Source organism: Scophthalmus maximus, chromosome 6 (genome assembly GCF_022379125.1).
Source record: "Scophthalmus maximus strain ysfricsl-2021 chromosome 6, ASM2237912v1, whole genome shotgun sequence".
NCBI lineage: Eukaryota > Metazoa > Chordata > Actinopteri > Pleuronectiformes > Scophthalmidae > Scophthalmus > Scophthalmus maximus.
In genome coordinates, this window is record NC_061520.1 from 9,625,785 (window position 1) to 9,649,608 (window position 23,824).

A 23,824-nucleotide genomic window follows, 5' to 3' on the forward strand; every position below is an offset into this window, starting at 1 on the left:
TATATGAGATTATTAACATTTATACAGCATATATGTGTCGTAATCCGATCTTCTCTCTTCTTTGTTTTGGTTGCCACTGTGTGCTTGTTCAATTTAGTGCAAGTGCAGTGAGTTTGAAACCGTCTCCAGGTCTGATCGGCAGTGATATAAAAATATGAACTTATTTCACTTGTGCTTCTGCTCATGTGTTTCACTGAGACAACACGTATAAACAACACCTTGCTGAGAAAACTAAAGGAGTCGGGCAGTTGGGCCGACAAATCGTTTGTTCTGGTCTGAGATGCTGGTGCTAGCGCGACATCTTGTGGCTGTGAATATCGTACATATAACCTTTATAATTTAGGTTCACTTAAGTTGTCCTGGAAGTTTATCACGTTATTTGTTCTTACCAGACTCCATGTCTACCCTTGCAATTGTGCTGCTCCAGATCAATGTACTGAGGGTCAATCGATATGTCTCTGATCACGTGAATGACTGGACGGGACCTGAGGGACAGAGAAAAACACAACAAAAAAATTTGTAGGTAGAACAAATAATCACCTACTGATGCTAAAACAGATGTTATGTTTCACGTCAAATGTGATGATGCTTATGATGATGATATTGTTGACATTTCTCACCTGAAGAGAACCACTGAATCATTAAGGGAGCCCACTGCAATGTCTGGGTATTGGTTATTGTCAATATCCAGACCACCTGAGATGGAGTATCCAAAACGTCTCACGTCAAAGTCACGGCCGTCCAACACCTGATGGGATAAGAGACACTGATTATAGTCATTCATTTAGCGTCATAATCAATTTATTTCCTTGATCCCTCTTTTCATCTTTCCTTCTTGCTCTTTGCTCATTCGTCAAATGAAGCATGTAACTCACCTGAGCAGGTTTGGTCTCAATTCCAGAATCTGAGCCTCTGTAGATAAAAACTTTGCCATCTCCATCATATGGCGCTCCGACAGCAATATCTGAACACATACAGGGTTGGGTGGTTTACTGGTTTAATTCTTTCTTATATTTCAATAGTTAAAACATAAACGACAATGTGATTAGGACAAGAAGGAAACATTCTACCACTGCATGTTCAAATAGTATAAAAGATTAATTTAATATGATATAATGATGAATTCCTTATTCCTTACTCATAATTCCATATTTTGTTTGGGAAAAAATGATATCTCTTTTAACCACATTTCGAAGGACATATTTTTTTTAAATATTAGATATCTTAGCGTTAAACTGAATCACTTTCTGGTTATGTTCGGTAATAATTTTTTTCTCACCTCCGTATCCATCCTGGTCCAGATCTCCAATGTTACTGACCGTCATCCCAAACATGGAGTCATACGTCCCGTTGAGACGGATTGGCCGAGCCTGATCGTCCCAGTGACCAAAGGGGTTCAAGTACACATAAACAGCTCCACCAATCTCTGCCTTACGGTCAAAGAAGTTAGGGGCTCCAACAATTAGATCTGTCCAACTGAAGATGGGAACAGGAACAGAAACAAAGAACTCAAAGTTAAAGACCATCTCCAGACATTTTTAACAGAGTATCCAAAATCCTTATTCAAAGTGCTTCAAATTATTATATAATTTAAAGGATTTGCAGCTGCAGCACCCAGGGAGAAATTGAATTGGATTAGGTGCACTGCTTAAGGGCACTTTGGCCCACGTTATTTATCCTGCCTGTCAAGGGATTCAACCCAGCAACCATTCCATACCAAGCCCACTCCTCTAAGATCTATGCTACAGCTGCATGCTCAGCATTTCCTCACCCGTCCCTGTTTAGATCCGTCGTAGCTACAGAGTACCCGAACGAAGATGCCAGCTCCTCCCCCCAGAAAATGTGCTGTGGCACCAGTCGGTAGACGTTGTCCTTCCTCAGCAGCACCACCGCCCCTGTGTGATTGGCCCGGGGTGCGCCCGCCACAAAGGTCAGCTCCCCGAGGCTCATTATCCCTAAGGCCGAGTCCACAGAAAACCCTGCAAAACGAAGAGGAAGAAAGGCAGGGCGGAGGAGGAGGAAGGGTCAGGGGTTAGTATTGACCACGGGCCTCGGAGGCTAATCTCCTCTCAGTGTAGCGTGTTCTGCTCATCTTCTTACTAATGAAATGTGTGCCTTAAGTGACTATTGATTTTATGCCAAACCCATGAGGGGTATGAATGTCCTGTGCACTGTGTTTGCTCGAGGAAGGCTTTGGGAGGAGAGTGAATGGTTTTGTGTCCACTGGTAAGAGCAAAAGGGCAGAAGAAGATGTATTGGTCTTCACATAATGTCTCATGAGATTCATGATCCTGCTGTTGTGCATCAGCTGCCTCTGGTGAAGGCAGTATGTAAACATAGTGGGTGGATATTAATCCGATTTATAGCCTAAAGCATCTCCTCCTTTGTATGTGTGTGTGTGTGTGTGTGTCTGTGTGTGTGTGTGTGTACGTGTGTGTGTGTGTGTGTGTGTGTACACGTGTACGTGAAGGAATTTGAGGATGTGTTTGCATGTAAATCACATAATTGAACAAGTGGAAGGGGGAGGGTGTGTGTGTGTGTGTGTGTGTACGTGTTTTTGCACCATGACAAGATTGTGTTGACATTTTCTTATCAAGCTGTGAAAAAATAACACATCATATCAAATAATTTCACTTAAATAGAAGCAGCCACATGCACTTGCTTTACTAGTTCAAAAAGAAAAACATGCAGAGGGTGTGTTAAGGGAGGATAATATATGCGAGGACATTTGTCAGTCCTGAGTAAACATGCAGGGGGAGACAAAACGGAGACAAACAGTGAGCAGCTCCAGGGTGGCAGGTGTGGAATGCAGCAGTCTTTACTCAGCTCCTGTAAAAACCCAACGGACAGAGACAAGGTGCTACTTTTTCCACACAGGGTGGCTTTTAACACATAGGCTTACTAAGAGGTCGACACAGTAAAACTAAATGGAGACTGGAGGCTTAATGCTGCGAAAGGTTTTTTAAAGGGGAGGGGGACCTGCATCAGCCTAGTAATGGCGGGGCAATCAACTGATTAGATTTATTTCAGAGGCCTAAGAAATTATTAGTGATAACTGGGTGAAACTTTTTTCTTACCCAGATTCCCATTTATTTTTTAATATGCTTGGTTTTGTCTCATGCAATGATGGCAACAGCATGATATAATTGAAATTATTTTTAGGAATCCATGTTATACTTTTTTATCATTTACTCAATGTTTTTATCTTTTTCTTTCTATTTTGTCTTGTTGTCTTCTGTGTGTGTTTTTTTAAATGGACAAATAAAATAAAATGAATGGTAAAGTAAAAAAAATAATTTTTCTTGGGTTCTTTTTTTGACTTTTGGAAAATGAAAACGTGGAGACCTGTGCAATAGGTTTCACCATTTTATTTTGGCATAACAATAGTTAGCCTGACAACCTACTTTAAAGAGATTATAAGGGTAGGATTGAACCTTAGAGGTAAAAAAGGATGTATGCCTTTTTTCAGCGCTGCTCATTGGAATTTCAGAGTGTGGATTTACTCTTTGTACGTGGACATTTTAACAGAAACAACTGAAAAACCAGATTTAAAAACAGTTTAGTGAAATAATTCAGGAACATATACGCTACAAACCGTCTCTGTCCTGTTAGTAAACATGCACAGGTGTGGCATCTCATCTGGTTAGGATCAATGGAAGCATGTGAGTTATAAATGAAGGCTAGGAGGTCATGTGGGAATTAGTGTTGTCAAGGAGACGGCTCAATATGGTGAGTAGGAGGGTAAAACAGGCTCGGAGGTATGTGGATGGAGAGATTTATAGCAGGGCCACACACTCGGTGAAAAGTAAAAGTCACATGATAACATTAAATGAATAAAAAAAAGAAGGGCCTGTTAATGGCGATGACTCATTACACGTGGACACTAAAGATACTAAGAGAAGTTACAAGACTATTCTCTTTACAAAAAGAAATGGCACACCGCTGTGGTCCAGACTGAAATATCTCAACAACTACTGATTCAATTCATGAATCTGCAGACATTCATGGTCCCCAGAGGACGAATACGTCTGAGCTTTTTCATCCGGCACTGAAGTTCCATCAAAGTCCTCCGGTCTTATCCGGTGGAAACATGGGAGAAAAAAATGTGTCATTCCTAGTTCCATGCCAATGCATCCGAATATGTTTTATTCTGGCAACATCATCAGATCAAAATTTAAATGTGTCCAGTTATTAAGTTCATGACGTAATACGTAACCGCACAACTACTAACATTCCCAACAGCCTTAGCTGTGTGTTAGCTTTGTGTTGAGCGCTGTCAGCGTTAGCATGCTAACACTCTGACCTACCTAAGTGAACCCGCTTAACATTGTGCTTTAGCATTAGCATGTAAGCAATGCAAATGTGACCATGTTAGCAATTGCTGATGTTAGCATTTGGCTCAGAGCACATCTGGCTGTATATCCCTCAGTCCTGTCTGTTAGTTCAATCCTTATTCCAAGTAAAACGACGACAACCGGCAAGAAAAAAACACCGCCACCTGGAAAGCCTCGTACCGACACTCACATGCAGACCGACAGACGTCTGACTAAACACACTACAGTCGACAGACAACTACAGACAGAACAGACAAAACACCCTGCTACTTAAAGAGACAACCATCTTTCCAATTCACCTAAAAACAAAAAGGAAAAATGATCATCCCAAACATGAACAAAAAGGAAAAAAAGAAAGGTTTATAGTATATTTCAGTTTTGGATGGCTGTCTCTTTATAACAGTGAAGGTGAGACTGTCCCATGTTGTACATAGATTACACACTAAATTCTGCAGACGTAGACACGGGGTGGAATTAGCAGGAAGGATTAAGACGGAGATGGAGAAGAGGGAGGGACTACTTCCACTACAAGCCCAGTCCGGTCCAAACGACAGACAACACCTCACGCCTACAAACCTAAGTAGCTATTATGAGCTACATCCTCAAACGGCGTGGGCCGGCTGGAGGGCTCCAGAGTTTTGTACAGCAGCGCGTCTTCAACGGGGCTAGCCATGAACAAGAGCCCTATGGCCCGAGAGAGGGGAAGGAAGACAGAGAGAGAGATACAGAGGGAGGAGTGTAGGGGGGGGTGATGGGGAGGTGAAATGGTGAGGAGAAAATAAAGAGTGAAGAGAGAAGGAACAAAAAGGGAAGAGGGAGGTGCAGGTGAGACAGCCTGTGATTGATTGGTGCTTCGTCTTTTCGTGGTGGCGCGGCGTTCTTTTTCCTGCCAAACCACCGGGTACCCAGAAGAGAGATGACGTTCACGGCCCAGACTGTAGCCCGACATGTTTTTTTCTGTGGCTTCATTTCTGGAGGAGGGCGCTGGAAGGAGTGGGGATGACATGGTTGTGTTGTTTTGTTGTTTTAATTGATATCAGGCCACAATGATTTGGGTCATAGTTTGACATCCACCCACAGTCTCATGAGAAAGTGTTTAAGGAATGAGGTGGAGTCAAATGCGCCGCCTTATGAGTCACAGCAGAAGTACTCAGCAGGGAATTACAGCAACACAACGTTTTCTCACAACTGGGCAGGAGGGCCGTTTGGGAGTTGCCATACTGTTGCCAGGTCCTGTGGTCATGTCCGTCATGTGGGGCGTACAGTCAGAGCCCTGGTGTCACCCCTCCTCCAGCCCTCGCTTTCTCTCCTGTGCCCAGGCAGCAGTGAGCAGGGAGGGCAACTCCTACCCAGGTAACTGTGAGAAGGCACAGGGATGAGCTGTGCATTAAGTTGTTTCTGATCTGCCACCTCGTAGGGTCCATCGTCATAGAAACCGAGGTCAAGCAGAGTCTGGTTTAGGAGCTGGACGCGCATCTCACCTGGAATGGAAATAGTCGAGGGCACAGCAAAGCATGCATAATAACACAGTTTCATAATGTATGTTTGAGCGCATGTATTCATTTTCTTTAGATGTTGTTTTGTGGAGACAATGGAAACAGTCTCACGCAGGGCTGATTCTTTACCTTGGGTAAGATCTGAATCGTCAACCATATCTCACAGACAAAATGCAGAACCATATTTCCATGTAGAACAATGTGAATTATATAAATGTCAGAAACAATTACATTAAATTTGTGTCGTAAACTACTGCACTATGACACTATAACAAGATTAATTAATCCAGTATCATATTACTGAATCATAAAAATCTTGGTGCTTCACTGTTCAATCACTAGATTGGCTCATGAATCAATTAGATTTGTTTCCCCCTGAGTATAGTCCTGTTAGTATTACTGCTTTAATTAGATTGTATATGGGGGTTGGCTTCGTTAGTGCGTAAACTATAACCGTGTAATGCTTTTGTTCACGTTAAAACGTCACACTATTCAAGGTTGAGCTTCATACCAAGAGGGAATATTTTAACGTAATGGCAAATACACTTATTCACTTTCTTACCAGGAACAGTAACTGTCTGGTGTTTCTGCCGATTGTCTGAAATGTTTTAAAAGTTTTGTACACTAAAAACAAAGAAGATAAAAAGGGCTAATTAGAAACCTTCAGACATGCTGCTAGACAGATTTAACAGTAGTTAAATTTGGAAACTGTTCCCCTTGTTGTCAGTCCTGATGCTAATTTAAACTAATCTGCATATCGATTTAACAGTTTTAACTCTTAGTGAGTGATTGAATAAGTGCATTTCCAAAGTTTGGCCACAGGATCATTAACTTGGGCTACTTGGGCGAGTCACAGTTCGTGAATATCTGCCCACTCGCTCGAGTTGACATATAACTCCCAATAAAACATCTGATAATCCATTTGGTCAGATGAATGTGTACTTGTCCAATTTCTGATGAACACAAAACAATCACATTGGCCATAACATTATGGCCATTATAAAGCAGTAAATGCTAACGGAGTCCGCTTGTTGCTGCCAGCGTCCTGAAAATACGACAACATTTCTCTGTAGGAATAAAACATATTTGTAAAGTTTTGTTTCTATGTTCCAGCCCTCCGCAGGCCAATGAGACGGCTTACCTTTCCAGTTGTATGTTCCTGGAGCACCAAACAGAATGAAGTTGTTGTCCGGGGTGAAACTGACAGACATGCCCTGCTGACAGAAGCCGAACTGCTCGTGTCCCTGCGGTCGACCCTCGCAGAACTTCCACTCCCCTCCGTCCAGGTCATCTCGCTCTGTCAGGTCCTCACTCAGGACGTAGCAGCGTCCAATGGGGTCACGAGTCTCCGAGGGTTGACTCACACGTTGCCTGAGCTCGTACAGGTGAGCGCAGGTCTGGTGAGGGAGAGGTAACAGCATTATCATATTTATTTGTGAGTGATAACAAAATAGTTTATTTTATACAACACACAAGATCAAGCAAAAGTGAGAATGTGTGTCCACATGTAGGTTCTCAAACAGCAGACCTACTGTAGATTGCTGCACTTATGAATTTGCACAACGTGCTCTCTACTCACCACCACCTTCCCTCCAATCCCCTGACTTTTGACAGTAACTCCCAGCCACTGGTTGTCTTTGCTCTCTCTGTCCAGACTCACTGAGAGAAAACACAGAAGGAAGTGGCAAACATGGTGGTTTCCATATTGTAAACCAATTAGGATCTGAGCCACAGTGAGCAAACAGCACTTTGTAATGTACTGGAGTTATTAAAGTTCAAGTTATAGTGTACTTTCATTTTATGTCATGCAAATGGCCCGGTATAAGTGGAATTTAGAGGAAATTCATTTCAGTGACAACATTAGTCTGAAGCCTTTGAATACAAAGATATAATAACATGCAAATGCTCATTTTTTCAACCACCTAGTGGACCTAGAAAGTCAAACAGTATTGTGGTGTTTAAAATAAAGGCAGGTAAATTCAATTATACATTAACCAGTATTTATATAAATTATTCATATAAATATAACATTTCTTTAATAATTAAATACAACAATTTAAATAGTTTCTGATTGTTTTTACATTACTTAATCGACCAATCATTTCAGCTCTTCTACTAAACTCACCATCTCCATCAATATCCACCCTCTCACAGTCATACTCCTCTGGTGTGATTGGACACCTGAACAGGGCTCCTGGTCGACTACCCAGCAACTGGCCCTGCCCTGCTGCCTGCGGCGCCCCCACCAGGATCCTGAGGGAACATCAGTGACATTTCATTTACGTGGTGTCATGGCTGATATGTCTCAAAAGTCTGCACATAACAATAGGCCTTTTATCTGTGGTGAAGAGTTGCGAATAAACAGTATCAAACGGTCGTAATTCTACTTGGTCAAAGGGCTTTGAGTGTGTGAGCGATCCCAAACACACGTGAATGAATGTCACCAGCGATGTAGGCTGACATGCATGTAACCCTGGGCAAAACAAGTCTGTGAAGCACTTGCTGCTGCTCCTGAAGCTCGTTGGTTTCAGTGCACCAATCAAGAAGCAACATTTTCATCAACTCGTCTCTTCTCTAATGTGGACCATAGTGACTGGACTGTTCGGAGACCTTTTTGTGAAAAAGTTAACTTGAAGCAATAAAAAAAAAAATACAGCGGACCGAAATTAGGAGGCTATGTCACTCGTGGGTGTTCCGCACGTGACTTTGGGCCATTTTAACCCAGTGATAGCCTCAGCTGGCCGATGCCACCTTCACTCAAGCTCAAGCAAAACTACTGAAATCCTGCTGGCAATGCCCACAGTCGAGCTGTCACGTTGTCGTGACTTGAAATTGACCCAAAGCAGCTCTGTGAAGTCTGCGGGTCCTGTGTCTCGCTATCACGGGAAGGAAAAAGTTTTATGCTCAGTGAGGTGGCGGCTGATATTCTGGGGCCAGTGTCACTGCCCTCTGCCTTATTAGGAGTGGCTGATTCGGACTAGGGATGCTATTTAAAAACCGAACGTTGAGCCACATTCCACCCAACGCCGCCGGCCGTGGCATACTGTATGCGCGGGAGCGAGACGTGGGGAACCTGAGGGCGAACTGAAAGATCAGAGAATAAAGAGCAGATAATGAAAGATGGAAAGACAAGAGACAGCGAGAGACAATTCCTAAATTTGTTGCAACAACAGAAGTTATAATTGTTCCCGCAGTTTAGATTTAATCATAACAATGACGTTGGCAAAGAAAATGCTGCGCTCAAGTGAGTGACTACAAACTACATGTATTAAAGGTTCCCTCCCTTCATATCTACCTTGTTATGTACACCCTCAAATTAGAGCTCTGTGTGGCTGAGAAGTATTTTTGCCTATAAATACAGCATAGCAAGCTGATAGCACTGCATGGACCATGCAGAAAAACAGGGAGCGGACGCAGTCATGCATGGAACAGGAATGATTTCCCTAACCTTAATGAATGAAAACCCAAAACAGAGAACCCAAGCAAAGACATCTCGTGTGAACTAATGACTGCTGCACATCACTGGTGGTCCCGCGTGAAAAATCCAAGCAAACTGTGTTAATCCAATGAAAACACATCAAACAAAAGGGATCTGATTGAGAGGAAGAACATATCTCAAACAAAAAAATGATAAGATCGGCTCCCTCTTAGAGCTCAGCATTCCAGGGGGCTCCGGTTTATGTTTAGACGTTACGGTGATTCCTCTCTTTATCCCCCCACATACGCAGATATACATACATACAGGTGTCAGGGTGTAAGGGTGGGAGGTCTGTTAGGCTGTTACACCACCGGTATTTGAAAAAGAGAGTTGGATGTCTTCCAGCGTAGCATCATCCGTGGACAGGTCATCTGTGCAACAGATGGATTGATTTCTTCAATGGATAAACACCTAATAGTTCATGAAAAAGACTCAAAGGCTAAAAGATGTGTTCATGTATTATGGTAGACGAGAACCTGTCTCGTTGTTGTTAACTGCATATCAGGTCATATGAGGTGAGAGACAGTGTGAGGGGAGTTTAAGCTTTGCTAATGTCATGATTTGTGATTCAGTCACTCGTTCTCGGTCTACTCACTGTGAGCCTGCCTCAAATTTGAGAAATGAGTTAAGAACCATTCAGTCCCTCGCTGTACTTCATCGCCCATCAAATAAAACATATCATTATGTGAAAAGATGAATATGCTCCAGGGCATTAAATCTGTCAGGATTGGGACAGTTGTGAGGTCACAGTGACCTTGAACTTTTACCTGTGATCACCAAAATCAAATCAGTTCATCCTTGAGTACAAGTGAAGGCATGTGGCAAATTTGAAGAAATTCGCTGAAGACATTCCTGAGATATCACATTCACCTGAACAGGACGGACGCAGCGGGAGGGAGGGACAGACGGACAGAACGAACCGACTGACAACACGAAACTGTAATGTTTCCAGACACATCTGTCGCTGCCAGAGAGACATCAAAATAAGTACTAAAACATTTCTTCAGCCCAGCCCTTTGTATCTTTTAATACAAGGGATTGATAATTGAAAGTTTGGAGTATGAAGAGATGCAGACAGGGAACAAATGTCCCTGATTCGACACAGATAAAGTGTCATGGCTGACTAATGCTTTATGTTATTTGACCTCTACCCACTTCTTAGCTCGTCTCATTGTTCACGACTGAGTCAGATAGTGTGATCGTGATTTCCATTGGCCAGCTCATATTTCAGTAAACCCGCATTTGACATGGAGTTAGAAAAGTGTGTGTGTGTGTGTGTGTGTGTGTGTGGTGCTGCTGCGCACTGAGCCTGGAGGAGATATCGGGGGGTTGAGTGTGAAGCCGATGGAGTCTAGAGAAATACCCACATGAACCCAGACACCAGTGTGTGTGTGTGTGTGTGTGTGATTTACGTTACCAGGCTGTACATTGAGATTAGATAACACACCTTAGGCTTGTCTGCATCAGACAAATCTAACTAACTGATTAAAACAGGAGTCTGCTTTGTGCTAAATTCTAACGTTGAAATGCCAGTAGGCTATTTGCTAACTAGCATGAAACTCAAAGTACAGCTGAGGCGGGTGGGAATGTCATTAGTTCCACAGATATTTGGTCTTAAATCAAACTACAGGACACATTTTTATGTCTACACATTTCATGGCAATTCATCCATTAGTACGTGGTAACAGTGGTGAACCCAGCGACAGACCAATCCTTGACTATGAACGCTACTAAAAATGAAAAAGTAAGTATATGCCGATGAGATGATGAATTGAAATCAGCAGATGGATTTTAGTGTTATGTGTACATGGAGTCACAGGGTAAGCTCATTGTTCATTGTTCAACCGAGTGAAATCAGAAGGAGGAACACAGTGTACAATATAAATCATTGTGGTCTTGTTACTGTCATGTTTTTCGGAAACAAAACTCAGCTTCCATTTTCAGTTTTACCCAGGGACCCTGTGGGGTTTTGGCCGGGTGACTGAGACTGTGACTGTGACTGTGAGTATTAATGGTTGTTTGTCTCCATGTGTCAGTCCCGTGATAAACTGGAGACCTGTCCAGGGTGCACCCCACCTCTCACCCGATGTCCGCTGGGATTGCCTCCAGGCCCCTCCTTTGACCCTCAAATAAGGATAAGTGGTGGAGACAATGGACTGATAGGTGCTATCGCCGAAGGAATATCAGTGTTTGTCTGTTTAAAATTCATATGCCCCTGTTTATCACCCTCGGTCGCCATCCTTGTTTTTCCAACTAATCATTGCAAGTGAAACACAACTCACAGCCCCGTCAGTACCCATGTGTTTTTTTCATTCAGCTGCACTTGTGCAGTGACCCCAATACACTCTTTCCACTATCCTGTCAACCCCTCCCCCCCAAAAAACCCCAAACCCCTACACACAGACAAACACAATTCCATCCTTCCTTCACACCTCCCCCCACTCTTAGGAGTCTCATCTCAGCACAAGTGTCAGAAAGCCTGGAAAACAATGTGATCGAATTGAAAAAGGACATTGCACAAATCATACCAGCATGATTTCTCTAATTATCAATAAAAGAGGTATATATATATATATATATATATAAGAGTGCTGGTCTATCTCATCTAAGTAAATGACGGACAACCATAAAACATGATAAGGTCATGTGATCCTGTCTGGCTTCCCCATACACTTGCACTTGCAGCTTGTTGAAAACCATGTTGGCAGCTATCATGTTTCCTTTTGCAGGATCATATGCACCTCAAGCATTGATAAAAATTTCACACCTTATATTTATTAACATTTGGCTTAAAAAAAGCTTCCCTTTTCTTTGTTACTCACATTAACACATACCAGCAAGTACCCAGGGGTATTAAGTAAGAACATTTGTGTTTTGTTTGTTTATAGAGACAAGTTAGTGGCATTCAAAAAAAATTTAAAAAAAGAGAAAAAAAGTGGTAAAGAGATTAGATAAACATTATGACATTCAGGCAGACTCACAAGTTTCCTCTACATCTATCTGTAAAGGGCCTAAATGTGACATCATTAAAACAGTATGTTTAAGGGGACAGAAGCTCCAGCAGAAGATCCATTTAAAGAGAAACTAAAACAGCAGATACAAACTTTATTCAAATCCCAACCCTTTCTTGGAATTTTCCAGGCGTGGGCATGTGAACTGTTGTACAGTTTCGAAATGTTGAATCAGACACACCCTAAACATTTCCAATTTTATTAAAAAGTTTCCTGGCCATCTCAGTTGATGCCTCCTAAACTGTCTGCCCACAACCTCTAACATCTGTCAGTCGCAGAGCAGCGTGGGGCTATAGTGGCTCTACGGGATCAGCATGGGGGCCAGGGGCTCTTTAGGCCTTCTGTTGTTATCCTGAGGCAAGACTGTGACCTCTGACCTGAAAACACACACACACACGCACACATACACACACTTAAACACACACACACACACGCACACACACACGCACACGCACACGCACACTTAAACACGCAGACATATATGCAAAGGACAGCATGTGCAAGCATGCAGATATTAACAGAGGCAGGAGTGTGCAAATAACCTGTTATTTTTATTCACCAGTTCTCACACACACACACACACACACACACACACACACACACCAGACAACAGAGGGCTGTCCAACAACTGTGTAAACTATGGATCAACACACTGACTACAGCCTGTCCAACAACATCCACTATGACAACCAGTCTCATAAAACTAAAGTGCCTGTTTCAGAAAGTACCGCGCTCACACCTCACTCCAGTCTCGGCTTTCAGTTTTGCTGATGAGAAACCAGCAGCTGAGAATGAGGTGACCGAGCTCTGAATCATCTTCTAAGATCTCGTCTCACTTTAGGCAGAAGAGGAAAGGGTTTTGGGAATGCCCAATAATGTGCAAAGAGAGGGACAGAAGCAGCTGCCAGTCCCTGCAAGAACCCCTTTGGGATATCATGGTTCACTGCCCACGGGTGTGACTCAACTTCCTGCTCAAACGATTTGTCCTGTGGGCATCACCGGGGGCAGTTTAGTATTCATTTATGAAACTAAAAAGATTTTCGCACAGCCCCTTGGAACTTGAACGCAACGCTGGAAGTATATTTCATGAAGTTTAAAGGTACAAACTCAATTTTGTATGTGTATTAGAGGACACTGGTAACTCAATCCTCACTTGACATGCATCTTTAACAGCCCCTGAGCTCACCACCTGCCCCACTACTGATCAATACATGAACAGCTATTTCCAGGCATAGACGGGGTAATGATTGGCCCTCAGCTCCAAAGTGAAACAAGGACACAGCCCTGAAACCATCCCGCCTCAGTTTCTTTTAATCTCCTCCTTTTTTTCCCCTTTCCCCTTATCCACTCATCCATCTATTGATTTGTCAATTCAGATACTGATCTACTCTGTTCTCATATTCCACCTTCAGTTGCTCTTTCCGTCCTTTTCTTATTGTATTTCTTTAAAATGAGACATTAACTTTACTGCACCTTGTACTTAAGGTCACGTACATCCATCCATCCATCCATCCATCCATCTTTATGAGAGCGTCCATCCATCTAACACAGCGATAGAAATTTGGAGCTTCAGGTTTTCGGAAAATGCAAATGAACAAAGGGGCAGAGGCAGAATAATTTCTCACCCAATCACAAAATAAATACTGAAGTGAATGTCTGCAAATTGCCTCTTTAACATTCAAGTCATATTGACCCCTATATGGCTTGAACAAAAAAAACCTTGAAGCTCACCCCCATCAAAACTGAAATGAATATTATTTAAAACACTGGCAGCCTTATTTATTGGTTGTCACGTTCCCTTTATCTCTGTGGCAGTTCTCTTGGATCTACTTAATGTCTGCTCATATTGACTTTACTGAGGTGAGAAAAAGCTAAAAGCTTAAATCATGTACTACCCCAAAACATGATGTATTTTTGGTAGTTCCAAAATAGAAACCAGCCAATAACTAAATGATTTCATAACAGTAAAAGAACTGCGTTGGTACTTTGAGCTGGTTACGTCAATGACAGATTTGATACCTCATCTTCAATTTGCTTAAACCTGACGGATTAATGTCACACATTCAGCTGAGCTAATTCAACCCATAATTGTTTGAGGAAATTAGAAAAAGGCGAACAAAGGACTTCAGTGCACATCACATAGACACAACGTTCACCATCTGATTCCCTGCCGCCCTACCCTTGCTACATGCTACATCCCTCTCTATATTCTGCCCTTGTTTCCCGTGGCTCCTGTCCAGTGTTTTATTCCAAAAATAAATCTCACAATGAAAAATTAAGCCAGTGACAATACAATGAAAATCTATGAAAGATATTTTTGGGATGTACAAGTGGTTAAATCATTTTAGATTAACCTGCAAAATCAACCAGCAAATCTCTTAATGAATGTAAACAAAAAGCCTTCTCGTTCTTTGCAATTTCCTTTTCCTGTCTGCTTTCCATGGCTCATATCTGATCCCAGTTCAGTATCAGCTCCCACTGACGCTGCCATCAGCTGATTGATTAAACTGCATCTTTATCAGCCCAATTGCCTTAAAATGCACACACACACAGACACACACACACACACACACACACACACACACACATATAATCAAAGTGGAGGCCTGCCATGATTTATTCATCCTGCAGCTCCCATTCCCATCAGAGCCTCTAGCCCTCCCCCACACACAGATCATACGATTTTCATAGTCATTTCAAGGTAATGGATTAACAGCTGAGATTTTTTTTAATCAACTAACAAAGCCTGAAAAACACGATTAATTCAAACCAAAGATAATAACCATTTTTTACTAATAATGCAACAAAACATTAGACATGTTGTCATCTTGACATTCCCAGGTGACCCCTGTGTGTTCATCTTCCATCTATCTCTATCCATCTAAGTGACAGCGCAGAATCAGCTCCTGCTTCTCTTACACTGCCAAACTGTGCATTTTCTTTCTGCATCTGCATCAGATTGAAGTTGCGTGTTTCCACCTGACTCCGCAGATTGTCCCTCTCCCCCGAGTGAGCACGTGGTCCGCAGGGTAATATTCCTGAAAGCTCTGGGCCGGGCAGTGGTGCTCCCCACCGAGCTTTTGTCCAGACCGAGGCAGTGGAGGAATGGGAGAATGCTAAATAGACAGAGAGTGAGTCGGAGGTAGCAAAGAGCATTAAACGTGTGAGTGTGTGTGTGTGTGTGTGTGTGTGCGTGCATACTAGACTGTAAAGCCCATGCTATATAGCCTTTGCTCTTTCTCATCTCTCATATAAATAAGCACCGCAACAGGGGGAGCTCCTACATTTACGAGGCTTTCACATGAATGGCCTATAAGAGATTTAGCAACAAGAGTTACTGCGGGACTAACTGAACTGAAAAGAAGAGGGAGAGAGGGGGAGAGAGAGAGAGAGAGGGAGACAGAGGAGGAGAGCTTGAGAAATGTCATGAATTGAATTAGGGAGGGGAAGAGGGGAAGGCTCATTCTCAACTGTTAAGCCGAGGCTAAAAAAGCAGCTTTTATTTGGCTATTTTAATGCAAATCAGCAGAAATTCTTCTTTGTGATATGAATGTGTGACGCAGTTTTACTGGGTCCCATTTGAACTCGTTCATATATGTCAATGTGCATTAAATCATGCCACTGGAGGGTCCTGGGGATATTGTGTTTGTGTCTTTTCTTTTAACTCCAGAGCAAATAAAAATGAACCAAAATATCTAACTATTGCTTTAATACAAATAAATGTTATCACTTAAAGAGCCATTGAGAGTGCTGTGTTTCCTATCTTTTGCTTTTGACTTCGCTTGCAATCTCTGTAACCTTTTCAGAGGTCATCCTCAAATGACTTCCAACACCACTCTTGTTTTTTAATCTCGTGTTAATCAAGCCTCCAGTTCAATGAGAGGATTTGTTCGGCTTCAGAAAGCTCTGTTTTACAGAAGATTCTTACTCAGCCAATGAGACCGAACTCCAGACTGGGTGTGCGGGATTACATCAGGTGCCCGAGGCCCCACTGCCACCGAGACTGAGTGTTCTTGCTCAGAAAGGAACCGAAGCATGTCCACAGTGAACATGAACCTTGCTGCAACCTGACACTTCCCACTTTCTCTGTGACAGCAGTGCAACAAAGACAATTCTAGGTCTACATGGCAGTCTGATAAATCACAGTCTGACCATATTGTCAATGACGTGTGGCATCGGTTCACCCAAAACAGACCGACAGGGTCCGGGGGGGGGGGGGGGGGGGGGGGGGGGATCGTTGTTGGGGGAGGAAATCGTTGTTTAAAATGTATTAATTTGCCACAGGAACAATCCGGACAAAATCCAATGAGAAGCAGAACATTAGGTGTCATTCGAGGCCAGATAGAAAGAAAGAAACAACAACAGATGATGTGTGGCCTGTCATGGTAGCAGCCAGCATGAACTGTCTCCCCCCCACCTTTGTCAAAGCGCTCTGAAAACAGAACATTAAATCATGAGGCAGGGAGCAATAAAAACAACATTAACAAACTGGAGAAGCTGCAAAGGACGGTGTGATTTGCACATACATGACCTCAACATTTGTATCTGCAGGGTTGTCCATGTTATATCACGCTGTCACGGTTCCGTTTCAAAGGGTGTGTGACATCAAAAGCCTGTAGGAGGAAGAATCTGCCCGTCCTGGATATCGATCAGTGTTTTCAGGCAGGAGAGCCAAAGATGGTGAACTCTGCAAAGTTTGACTTGCTAAACAGTTCATTTCTCTGGTCCAAATCGGTGGATGATGAGATGAGAAAGCTCTCATTCTGCTCATTGGTTAGATGTTTCTGGGGGAGGAGCAGTAAGGTTCTGTGAAAAGGTTCCATCCCCCACATCGGGCCTTGGTTCCGACACAATTGGACCAAAATCGCTCATCATTTTTCTGAACATGAAGCAAAATAATCCATACAGCATATTCACAGAACGGCAAGGAACTCGACTACACCTCAATATCAACCATTTACACCTGTATGAAACACATTAAAACGATAAGCAAATAAATCAGCTTATCGCAGAAAAACACAAAAATTGTACATGTCCGATATGTCCACGTGACAGACGTGATATTCCAAGCTTAGAACAGCAACAACAAGAAAACCACACAAGCTACATATGAATTGAAGGCTCAGAGTTCAAAGATTGCAATAGTGTGTTCATTATAACTCTCCGATCAACTGCCATCGAATAAGCAGCTGAAGAAGAGCAACGTTGTCCTTCCTCTAATCTAACTCTCAGACAAACATTCAGCTCACCAGCCGCCGACCAATGTTCGTATCAACACAGCAGCATACATAACTCATGTCTTGCCGCCGAAAGTACAGGTACTTGCAGGAAAAGTTGTGTTTCGATCCATAAATCCGATTGCGTTAGCTTAGCACAAAGGCCGCTCGTCATTTCAAGATATTAATCCACCTGGTCCGTCCTACTTCGACTACACAGGCGGAAGTCGCATGTCAAATGGTGTCGGGGAAAATATGCGTCGCAGTGGGTTCGCCCCCTCACAGATAGCGAATGGTGCTGTCCGTCGATTCTACTGGCTCTGCCAAGTGTCAATCACCCAGCTCGACCAATGCGCTGCTGAGAGACACGCCCTTTGTACTTCCCGTAGTCTGTTGGAAGGTCTGATGACTTTGGGTCGCACTACAAAGATCGTTTATGGAGAAACAGATGCTCACCCGTCTTCATTAAAACAGTTAGATTCGATGTAATACTCACTTACAGAGACATGTAGGGAAATTAAATGAGTTTTGCAGTAAGAGACCTCACATGGAACAGAGTCCGTCTGACCGTGTCCCTATTAAAGCCTGTAATTTTGCCCTGATTCACTTTATCAGCATGACATTTTGCACAGATTATGTTCAGATGTTGTTCTATGGATTCCAAGAGGAATGGTCTTCATCTGCATAATTACATAGGAGATATTCACTCTGAATTCTTTTTTAATTTTCGAGGCGGACATGAAATTTTGTGTTCCATCTTCATTTAATCTGACCCAATAATATCTATATTTGATTATTTACCTTTATATAGATACCAAGATTATTCATATAGACCTTGCAGTTGCAGAGATATACTCTTTTCATTTTGGGCATGTCATTTTTGAGCAGGGACCTACAAAAGGTGCCTGGAGCATAGCTAGGAAGGAAATGTACTTCATTGGTGGTCCATGTCAGCCTCCAACAGGAGCCAGTTAGTAAGCAGTTACAGTTGGATCAAATGGAGATCGTCTCATGTTCCCAACAGAAACAAACCACCCCAGAATTTGTTTGTGACGACACACTAACTCTAAAGGCTCTGAGTGCAGCTGCTTTGGTCCACACCAGATCTGAAGACAGCAAGTCTTCAGATCTGCACCAACAAATTGTGCCAAGCATGAAAATAAAGGATTTGATTCAAATGGACTAAACAGCGCTGGTGAGAAAATCCCCTTGGAAGTGAAAACGTAAGGACAAATTGCAAGTCCCCAAAAATGCACCCTAACAGTATTAATACCTTTTTTTTTACTGCTTTACTGTTACATGTTTTTTGGCAGATTTACTACAGAATAGAAAAAACACATGCAGTAGCTGTTTTCAGGAACATTGGCAGTGGAGGGATTAAGGTCAGGGGGGCTTCCTGTCTTCACTAGGCAATGAACTATTCATGGAAGCACGTCTCATAGCAGTACAAATAGCAGACCCTCACATAACTCAGACTCAAATACCCTCTCATCTCATCCTCTGTCTGGCATCGGCAGTAGCAAAAGAAGATAAGTTCGGCTTGGGGCCTCTGCTTTAGGACAACAGTGGCCGAGACAGATAATACAGAAAGTTTACATGAGTTTAAGATGCCAGATCAAGGTTCTTCATGCCACGCTGTGTGTGGCATACTTGTACTTCCTCCTCACATGCCAATGACCAGGCTCTCCTTGCAGTACATCAATCAATATGAGATTATTGTGTCACACGGGTTCACCTTTGCCCCGGCCTTTGGTACCACACTGAAAAGGAAGTGTAGGGCTCGGAGCAGCAACAATCCTGTTCTGGGGAGTTACTGTAACGCTGAGCCAAAAAACATTCATTACATAAACCAGCCATCTGTCTGTGTAGTTGACTCTCTGTGCCCCGAGCGTGTGTGTTGCTCGGCCTTTGAAGAAATAAACACAATTTCTCTGATAACTATTTTTCTCGTGAGCCTCCCACAAACAGACTGAGACTCCAAAACCAAAGAAGTTGAAACTCTACGAGTGTGACAGGATGACTAAGCCGATATGTATTAGCACTTGGACAATTAACGCTGTGTGATACAATCATGAGTAAGCACAAGACAGCACATCAAAGCAGTTATATCATTTTCACCCTTGAATGCGGCGACATCGCACAATAAGTGCGACACAGTGTGGCCACAGGCGACAGTAACCCAAAACCTCACCATACAAAGAGAAAATGAGTCAACAGCATCTCATCACAGCAAGTTTCAGGCAAATTGTGTCATGACAGTATATCAGAGAGGATTATGAGCAGAGATAATAATGAGTAGAACCTTGGAAACTTCCTGATCTGAGCAGCAGTAACACAGAAAGGGCACTGTCATGATGCGAAATGGAAATGTATTATTCAGACAGGCAAGATAACTGCTGTGCTGCCACCTGAATAATACATTCTTCTAATCGAAAGTGTAATAACAACAACTCCAGATGTTTTGAGCTCCTGATAGTCCACCGTGCTGACGAAATCATCCTTGATTCGTCGGGGCTTGGTGACTTGTGAATGAGAATATTAGCCTCATCATCTGCAAATCCTGTTTACAAGCTTATTGTTTTAGCATAATTGTTGTTTTCAAATGTTCCAAGACACTCTTTTGGGTGAAACAGTACAATAAATCGACTTTTCACAGTTGTTTACCAACAGCAGGCAGACACAGTGAACAACTAGCTGTTGAACATAAAGGAGCATTTAGCAACTAAAGAGCCGGAAACTCCTCTCAACAGTTGGAGGAGACCAAAAATAGAGCTTAAAAACAGAGTGAATATTGGACTTAAATTCAATAAGACATCCCCAAATGAACGTTAATGATGCTGGAAATGTAAATAAACATATTTTCTAAATAGAATGGTGCTTGGAGAGCGCATACCCCTGCGAAGGCTGACACTGAAAAATAAGTACATAATTCTCTCGATAAGATCGTATAGAAATTTAAGAATCTAAACCATATTATTTAAAATCAGGCAATCATTTCGATGTCAAATGTTTCTGGCATATTGATCCATGACCTCGGTATTTCTAAAATCCTGTCCTACGGCGAATCATGTGTGCGCGCAGCAGGTGTGATGTCACCGCGTACTGGAAGCAGGATCATTCGTGCCTCTCTCTTCCAGTAGATGCATCACATCAGCACATCAAGTCAGACTCATTTATGGACAATCTCCTGGCACTCCTCGGCTCCGCTGGCGCAGCGTGGGCTGCGTTCTCTGTTCCCGTTTGTGGCAGGCTGCGGCAGTGAGTGATACAACACTTAGAGCTCATGGTCAGGTTTTTTTAAATCAGTTCCAGGAATGCTGCCGGACAGTGAGCAGGTTTCAGAGGGGGTGACATGGCTCTCGCTGACTGACTGTGCGAACGCTGATGTCATCCTCCCCCCTGGTCCCACCCGGCGACAGGGTGGCTGCATCCCCCGGTTAAACTGAGGAGCCGGCTGCTAAATACGGAGCTCCAAAAACAGGGACCTGCAGTCAATGAACTCCCTTTTTTCAGTTTGAATTGCACCACACACACCCGTCATGCATTTTGTTTTACTCAAATACAGTTTTGAACTATTTGTACTTTAAGAATTTCGATATTATGCCACTTCATACTTCTACTACACAACATTTCTGGGGGAAATGTTGGACTTTTTAGACTTATTTCACCTCTGCAATTACTAGCTACTCTGCGGATTAAGATTTTCCATAAAAATATAATCCTTTCAATCGCATTTATAGTAATAATCTACGCTACAATACTCAATACTATACTTTTATGTAAGCAAAATTTTACTTGTAACGGAGTATTTCTATATTGTGGTGCTGGTACATTTACTCGGGTAAAGGATCTGAAAATGTCTTCCATTATTGGTTAGAATTATATAGCTGTGCAATGTGTTCATGTCTCACTTGTGATGCTCATTTGCTTCCTAAATGGTGAACAAAAATGATTGAGCTTGTTAATGTGTATGATGGCAATAAACATTTCAATTGAATATGCGTTGGAAAATGTAGCACAGACCTGTGGGTTACTGAAAGAAAAAACTAAGAGAACTGCAATAGACCCAAATATTTCTGCTTACCACATAGTCAGAAATGTCTCCGTCCCTCCCTCCACTATTAATTGCAAAGCGGTATATTAAGGTCATCTCTTATTTTTAGTTGTGCAATAAACACACACTTCTCAAAGATTTACAAGCAGATTTATTATTCTCTGATTATCTGGAGGACATTTTCCAGTCGCACTGAAAAACATTTCAAAAGAGCTGTCGGCAGAGAGTAGATGAGAGAACAAACAGTCACGTGGACCAGCAAACACACATGCACAGCTCAACCAGCACTGCCGTACACACTTGAGGACACTTGGGTGTCTCCTCTCCTCGTCCCATCAGAGGATCTTCAGCACCAGACCTGAACTGCCCCAGAAAAATCACCTGAGAGTCATTTTCTCCCTTTTACAGAGATCAATGCCTGCCAGCTGATTCAGCAAAAACCTTACTCTCATCCGCTCTCCACTGGCTGTAAATCGTCATCTACTAACTCAGAGCTCAGGCTGCTCTCTCCCTCTCCCTCTCTCTCTCTCTGTACGTGGCTCACATAAACATGCTACAACTCCTGCATCCAGCTCAGAGTTATGACTGTAGCAAGGATTTTGCAGATCCGAGGGGTTGGTGCAGCATAGAAATGCCGACTGTGCTAGCCACGGAGCGAAAGATATCAGCTTTTACAATGAAAAATTCATTGCATTGGTAGCATTGTGTATTGCGTGTTGAGGAGCAGGTGCAGACATGAGGTATTGCACATTTAAAGTGTGTGTGTGTGTGTGTATATAGGTAGAACGAAAAAGTCAAATGCACACAGGACACACAGGACAAACTAAGTGCCACATGCACTCACTCACCAGCTCTGAGGCTCTGGGGTGAGCTGTTGGTGAAGTGCGAGGGAGAAACCAAAGAAGGTGCCATGGTCTCCCAACTTGTGCAGAGTGTGGGTAGTGTCCAGGTTGAAGCCCCGGGCTTGGCTTAAAAGGGTCAACAGCACCCAGAGGAGGGTAGTCCAGCAACGAGAGGGGCAGGATGAGAGGGGGCCAATGGCCCCACGTCCCACCGGTGCTGCCATAGCCGGGTCCAGGTCCTTTTAGCAGAGCAAGTTCAGTTCAAGAGGAGAACGGGGGGGAGAGAATCCTTTTATGGCTCCCAGGGAGCTAAAAGATTTTTAAAAAAGGGGCCAAAATCCTGTGTGAGGGTCCTTCCCTTCTTCCCTCCCCGGCAGATGCCTCCCCTGTTTCCAATCCTCCCTCGCTCCGCCGCGTTGGCTCTCAACTCCGTTTGCTGCTGTCAGTCTGAAGAGCAGGCTGTGAAAATGTGGCTGCTACTAGTATGTGTGTGTGTGTGTGTGTGTGTGTGTGTGTGTGTGTGTGAGAGAGAGTGTGTTTCTCTCAATGCATGTGCGCCTCCCCCTCCTCTATGCTCAAAAGGGAGACAGAGGACAAGTGCCTTGAATAGCCCGCTCACTCCTCCTCCCCCCTTCCCTCTCTCTTTCAGTGCCCCCCACCCTACTCCCTCCCTCCCTCCCTCCCTCCCCTCTCTCAGCTGACATCAACACTCAAGGGACTGCTGCCAAAATACCAGGCAAGGTTGTCAAGATACTTGGAGGCTATTGAATAGAGAGAGAGAGAGAGAGAGACAGCAGACCGTTTTATCTGTAGTGGAGTTCACACGGCCCAAACTGCCTCCTTCTGTGGGCCACTGGCTGCCGCAGGTGCTCACAGACCCGAGGAGACATGAAGGCGAAACACCGAGGAACAAACACGGAAGTTGAAAAAGCTGTCGGACGGAGAAAAAAAGGCGGCTTTACTGAGGAAAGTTTGCAAGGCCTGATTTGTGACGTCTGGTGGCGGCGATCAGGAACAAAAGGGCCCGAAATGTGCACAGTGACCCGGGACACTTTATTGCCGACCGTTCGCTCTCCTGAAAAGGCGTTGGTCAACGCAGAGACGCAATCAGGGAAATTGCAAGGATTACAATGAGGTCCAATCGAAAATCGAATTCTGATCTGAGCTGATATGAGTCATGTGTTCGCGCCATTGAAACGTCCTTCATTTTCCGACAGATGTTTCCCCTATCCGACAGATGGCTGGAACATGCAGCATGCCAGTCTGTGCCCCCTCTGCGTTGTCTCCGCGACGGGCGGCCACGTCCACAGCTGCTCTGGTTTCAACCAGCTGATTTTCTGTTTCTCTCGAGTCAATCTGTGTGCAGCTGTCAGCGAGTCACCTCCACTGTCCC

General features: G+C 43.4%; 1 protein-coding gene across 5 annotated transcripts in view; it reads right to left on the bottom strand.

Annotated features, from left to right (window-relative positions):
* itga7 (integrin, alpha 7) overlaps window positions 1–22,953 on the bottom strand; it is a 32,995-nt gene extending 10,042 nt beyond the window's left edge. For 2 of the 5 annotated variants that reach the window (XM_035632212.2, XM_035632215.2), the window contains exons 1-10: window positions 22,438–22,953; window positions 7,956–8,083; window positions 7,410–7,489; window positions 6,972–7,227; window positions 5,684–5,815; window positions 1,772–1,979; window positions 1,280–1,476; window positions 876–964; window positions 621–748; window positions 390–485 (exon numbers count right to left, since the gene is read on the bottom strand). In XM_035632212.2, the coding sequence (XP_035488105.1) occupies window positions 390–485; window positions 621–748; window positions 876–964; window positions 1,280–1,476; window positions 1,772–1,979; window positions 5,684–5,815; window positions 6,972–7,227; window positions 7,410–7,489; window positions 7,956–8,083; window positions 22,438–22,655 (1,532 nt within the window). In that variant the 5' untranslated portion in view covers window positions 22,656–22,953. Of the gene's footprint in view, window positions 1–389; window positions 486–620; window positions 749–875; window positions 965–1,279; window positions 1,477–1,771; window positions 1,980–4,910; window positions 5,019–5,683; window positions 5,816–6,971; window positions 7,228–7,409; window positions 7,490–7,955; window positions 8,084–22,437 lie in introns of all 5 variants that reach the window. The other 3 variants (XM_035632214.2, XM_035632211.2, XM_035632213.2) reach the window with 3 other exon arrangements.
* Window positions 22,954–23,824: the final 871 nt, after the last annotated feature.